At 51.0% G+C, this 6024-nt stretch overlaps 1 protein-coding gene across 1 annotated transcript in view; it reads left to right on the plus strand.

The window, feature by feature from the left end:
- Positions 1–6024, plus strand: part of NWD1 (NACHT and WD repeat domain containing 1) — a 67736-nt gene that overhangs the window by 7422 nt on the left and 54290 nt on the right. The window contains 1 exon segment of the mRNA XM_008048780.2: positions 4213–4329. Coding sequence (XP_008046971.2) covers positions 4213–4329 — 117 coding nt within the window.

A 6024-nucleotide genomic window follows, 5' to 3' on the forward strand; every position in this document is an offset into this window, starting at 1 on the left:
CACGCTACCAAGCCCGGCTATTTTTTGATTTATTGTAGAGATGAGGTCTCACTGCCCAGGTGGGTCTCGAACCCGCGGGCTCAGGCAATTCACTCACCTCAGCTTCCCAAAGGCGCGGATTACAGGCTGAGCCGCCGAGCCCGGCTGTTTATTCTTTTTTAAGTCAGTGTCTCACTCTGTCGCCCAGGCTGGAGCACAGTGTCGTGATCACAATGATCATGGCTGTCTTCAGCCTTGACCTCCCAGGCTCAGGTGACTCTTCCATTGCAGCATCCTAAGTAGCTAGGACTACAGACGCACACCACCTCACCCAGCTAATTTTTTTAAAGGATTTTTATAGAGATGAGGTTTCACTATGTTGCCCAGGCTGGTCTTGAATTCCTGGGGTCAAGTGATCCTCCCACCTCGGCCTCCCAAAATGCTGGGATTGCAGGCATGAGCCAATGTTCCTGGCCCATAATGATTTTTGAACAAGGGACCTGTTTTTTCTTTTTGCACCAGGTCCCGAAAATTCTATCATTGGTTCTGACAATGCAGCTGCAGAGATAAAAATCCGTAGGACTGGGAAAAGACTGGCGGAGGGGCCAGGGGCCACAGGTGGGTGGTTGGCAGGTGGCTGGGAGTGAGCGCTTTGGAACCCAGGTCACCCCAGCTTCCTTCGCAGCATGGCCTTGGGGGTGTCGTGGACTGTCTTTTGTCATTGCTGCGGCTTTTGCTCTGCCCTAAAGCCTTCTGGACTGCAGGCACTGGGGCTGCTTTGTGGGGAGTGTAAGGGGATTGTGGGGCTTAGGATGGGGACACTGGCGGAGTCTTTTTCTGGAGTGTTGATGGTTTACTAACCTACAGGGCACAGTTGCCATGAGCCTCAGTGTCTCCTTGTCTCAGTCCCTGGATGGGGATTCTGTTCCCTGCATGTTTCTATGCAGAAACCGATAACGTGCCTTTGGAGTCTCAGCTTACATTGGGGGTGCCTCTGTGACAGCAATTCTTCGCATAAAAGTCCTCTTTGATTGAAGATGCACCATTGCTACACGGGAGGTTGAGGTGGGAGGACTGCTTGAGGCCAGCAGTTCAAGACCAGCCTGGGCAACATGGCAAGACCCCATCTCTACAAACAACGAAAAAATTAGCTGGGTGTGGTGGTGGCGCCTGTAGTCCCAGCTATTCAGGAGGCTGAGGCTGGAGGATCACTTGAGCCCAGGAGGTGGCGGCTGCAGTGAGCTGTGATCACACCCCTGCTCTCCAATCTGGCCGACAGAGCAAGACCTTGTCTCTAAAAAAAAAAAAAAAAATCACGACTGCACCACTGTTTATATATTTATGACTAAGAAAGAATGCCGCTCTGCCCGCTACGTGTCACCAGGTGCAGTTCGATGTCAGAGGTGCTCCAAGAAGACAGCATCCCTCCGCAGGCCTCTTTGATGCCCACACCCGCGTTCTGGGGGGGGACACTGTAAACCCCTCAACAGACACAAGGAGACAGTGGTTCCGGCACAAGTTCTGGCCCAGGGTTGGCCCCGCCCCCTTCCTGTCCTGCTTGATGACTAATTGCTCCACCCCTTCCTTCCTGCAGTCGCGCTCTGCTCAGGCCTTTGACCTGGAGCTTCAGTTGTGTAGGTGGTTGGGTGTCTTAGTCTCTGAGCCGAAGATTTCGGGGGTCAGGGGCTGCCGTGAGTCCCCTTCGACTGCCCCTCTCGAGACCTGGCGTCCACAGGATCAGTTTGGCCTACTAGAATCAGCCCTCCCACCCAGCCTCTCTCTGGCCAGCGACTGAAATGGACCACAGGCAGGCGGTTGTCAAGGAGACCTCACCACATCCAACTTCAGCCAAACTGAACACCCTCCTCTGCCAAGAAAGCTCTGTGCATGTGTGTGGACACATCCTGGCTCTCACATCCAAGTTCCTTTTCAAAAGCGTTTTCCAAAAGTTTTTTCCATTTTAAAATTTTTTATTAATTTTACAAATGTTCCATTACAATTTTTTAAATGTTTACATTTTAAAAACTTGATTGATTGATCGAGTTGGAGTCTCACTCTGTCACCCAGGCTGGAGTGCAGTGGCACACTCACAGCCACCCCAGCATCGACCTGCTGGGCTCTGGCAATCCTTCCGCCTCAGCCTTCCAAGTAGCTGGAACTACAGGCGCACGCTACCATGCCCGGCTAATTTTTTATTTATTGTAGAGACCAGTTCACACCATGTTACCCGGGCTGGTCTTGAACCTTCAGACTCAGGCAATCCACTCGCCTCAGCCTCCCAAAGTGCTGGGATTACAGGCAGAGCCACCAAGTCCAGCCTTTAACTTTTTTTTTTGAGTTGGAGTCTCACTCTGTCGCCCAGACTAGAGTGCAGTTACCGCTTCCGGCCACCGCAGCCTCGACCTGCTGGGCTCCGGCGATCCTTCTGCCTCAGTCTTCCAAGTAGCTGGAACTACAGGCGTGCGCTATCACGCCCGGCTAATTTTTTGATTTATTGTAGAGATGAGGTCTCGCCAAGTTGCCCAGGCGGGTCTCGAACCCGCGGGCTCAGGCAATCCACTCACCTCAGCCTCCCAAGGCAGGGGATTACAGGCTGAGCCACCTAGCCGGCTAACTTTTTTTTTTTCAGAGCTGCTGCCCAGGCTGGTTTTGATTCCTCCTGGGATCAAATCACCCTCCCATCTTGGCCTCCTGAGTTAACTGAGACTACAGGCTTGAGACACCACACCCGGCTTACTTTAACATCTCTCTGTAGAGGTGGGATCTCACTGTATTGCCCAGGCTGGTCTCGAACTCCTGGGCTCAAGTGATCCTCCTGCCTCAGCCGCCTGAGTAGCTGGGACCTTAGGCACACTCCACTGCACCAGGCTCTATCTTGTTTTTAAGTAAATTTTTGATTCTGGAATTTAGATTGACAGGAAATTTGCTCAGACACTACAGTGTTCCCACACACCCCACACCCCGTATCTCCTTACCTATCTACAGTACAGCCAACGGGAATATCGCCACAGTGGAAATATTTGTTACAAACATTTGTTACATTGACATCTGTGCAGGACTCTGAACCAACTTTCAGATTTCACTGGCTGCCAGTTCTTCCATCCAGACCTCTTTCTGGTGGAGGAACCCACTCGGACTCCTCGCTTCACTTAGCTATCATGTCACCCAGTCTCCCTGGGTCTGGGACAATTTCTGTCTCCTTGTTCCTTGTGACCTTGGCAGCTTTAGGAAGGATGAGCAGGGTGTCCTTCAGAGTAATTTTTTAAAATAAGAATTTATGTAAATAAAATAATTTTTGTATTTTAAAATAAAAAAATTTTTGTTTAGCCAGGCCCAGTGGTTCACACCTGTCATTCCAGCACTTTGGGAGGTGGAGGTAAGAGGACTGCCTGAGCCCAGGGGTTCAAGACCAGGCTGGGCAACTTGGCGAGACCTCGTCTCTACGATAAACCCCAAAATTAGCCAGGCATGGTGGCATGCGCCTGTGGTTCCAGCTACTTGGGAGACTCAGATGGAGGCGTCACTTGAGCCCAGCAGGTCGAGGCTGCAGTGGCCATAAGCGTGCCCCTTCATTCCAGCCTGGGTGACAGAGTGAGACTCTGACTCAAAATAAATAAATAAATAAATAATAAAAATTTTAAATTTTTACATTAAAAAAAATTATTTTAGAGATGGTGTTTGCTATGTTGCCCAGGCTAGTCTCAAACTCCTGGCCAATAAACATTACTTTCTCACCAGTCTGGGTCTGTCCGATATTTTTCTCATGACTACACTGAGGTTATGACTTTCATTCCATTTTTTTTTTTTTTTTTTTTGAGTTGGAGTCTCACTTCGTTGCACAGGCTGGGAGTACAGTGGCACGCTCACAGCCACCCCAGCCCTGACCTGCTGGGCTCCGGTGATCCTTCTGTCTCAGCCTTCCAAGTAGCCAGAACTACAGGTGAGCACTACCATGCACGTTTTTTTTTTTTTTATTGTAGAGATGAGGTCTTGCAGGCTGGTCTCAAACTCGCAGGCTCAGGCAATTCATTCGCCTCGGCCTCTCAAAGTGCTGGGATTACAGGTTGAGCCACTGAGCCTGGCCCATTCTATTTCTTTTAATACATACATCCCGCTACAGGGCAGGCTGTTAACAATTATTGAAGACACTTTGTGCTTTTGTCAAAAGAAACAGAAGAAAAATGATCACCTGTCATGCCATCTCCTTGACAAACCTGCATTTATAATCCCTAGGTTGTTGATCTGAGGTGGGGTATTCGGAACACAGAGGCCACTGATCTCCTGACCACAGAACTTTGCTTGGAGGAGATCACCCGGTGTCGGAAAACATCCATAGGCCCGGCTTTTGTGGTGAGTCTCTCGGGAAGGGGGGGTTAGATCTTATGCTTTCTTCCATGACCAGGCTGTGTCCCCGGCTCCCAAGCCAGACTGATCAATGGAGGGAAGTGGGCGGTATTCCTGCCACTGTACGCTGTGTGTACCCTGCCCGTGGTAGACATTGCTAATTGATAACAACACTCTGCAGAGTTCCTATCCTGTCCTTGCACCCTGCCTGTGGCAGACATTGCTAATCAATCACAGCACTCTTTCTGCAGAGCTAGCTGGGATCCAGACATTAGCAATCACGTGGAAGCAGGTGGAATGTTAAAGCCAGAGGAATCTTAGGATTTGATGTGGACCTTCCCACCTTCCCACCCCACTCACTTTATGTCTGTGGAACTTTGAAATTCTGGAAATCGCTTCACTCCTTACCACCAAGCCAGACACTAGCTCTCTGGTAGACGCCAGCTGGGCGTCCTCCAAACCAATTCCCACACTGTCCACCCGGAGACAGAGTCAGATCCCACAGGGTGCAGGCTGGCCTTCAGGCTGCTTCCTCAGACATCAGCCCCAAATCCAGAACTTCTAACTGAGCAGCTTCCAGTGGGGGTTTCCACAACTCTCTCTTCCAGTCTGATTAATTTGCTTGGGTGACTCACAAAAACTCAGGGAATCACGTTTACCAGTTTCTTATTAAAATATTACAAAGAAGGCTGGGCGTGTTGACTCACGCCTGTAATCCCAGCACCCTGGGAGGCTGAGGCGGGAGAAATGCTTGAGGCCAGAAGTTCAAGACCAGCCTGAACAACACAGTGGGACCTCATCTCTACAGAAAATAAAAAACTTAGTCAGGCATGGTGGTGTCTATAATCCTAGCTACTCAGGGACTGAGGTGGGAGGACCGCCTAAGCCCAGGAGGTCGAGACTGAGGTGACCGCCAGCATGCTACCACCCTCCAGCCTGGGGACACAGAGAGACCCCAACTCAAAACAAAAAAAGAATGACAAAGGATACAGATGAAGCGCCAAGTAGGGCGAGGGACTGGGGAGGACACCCCCTTCCAGGAACCTCCACACACTCAGCTCTCCGGAAGCGCTGAGCCCTGACTTTTGGGCCTTTCCTGGAGACTCCATGGCCAGGCCTGAACAGCAACCTGCAAACGTGACTGGACGGCAAGGGTCTGATCTGATGCTAGCACACAGGCAGCAGTCAGCAGGGCCTGCCCATCCAGACCCTTCTCGGCCTGTCTGTGCTGGAGTCCTTCGTCCAGGGGACGGGGCAGGAGCTTCTGAAATGAGGGTCTTATGACCCGATCAGATTGGCGCCCTGTGGTGGGTAGGGGGAAGGAGAGGAGGAGGCCAGGGGGAGGCTCTGCTGCCTGAGGCTGCACCTGAGGCCTCGAGTCCCAAGTGACAATAAGAGACCAAAGGCAGATTGGGGAGTCATGAACAGGGAGCCATGGAGGACGCCTATATGTGTGTGTGTGTGTGTGTGTGTGTGTGTGTGTGTGTGTGTGTGTGAGTGCGAGTGTGTGTGTGATATCACAGAGTGTGGAGAGGCTTTCTTGATTATGTATTAGGCTTTATTTATTTATTTATTTATTTATTTATTTTTTTGAGTTGGCGTCTCACTCTGTCGCCCAGATGGAGGGCAGCAGCCACTCCCAGCCACCGCAGCCTCACCTCCTGGGCTCCGGCGACCCTTCCGCCTCAGCCTTCTGAGTAG

Source organism: Carlito syrichta, unplaced genomic scaffold (genome assembly GCF_000164805.1).
Source record: "Carlito syrichta isolate Samal-C Ts95f unplaced genomic scaffold, Tarsius_syrichta-2.0.1 Scaffold126652, whole genome shotgun sequence".
Taxonomy (NCBI): Eukaryota; Metazoa; Chordata; class Mammalia; order Primates; family Tarsiidae; genus Carlito; species Carlito syrichta.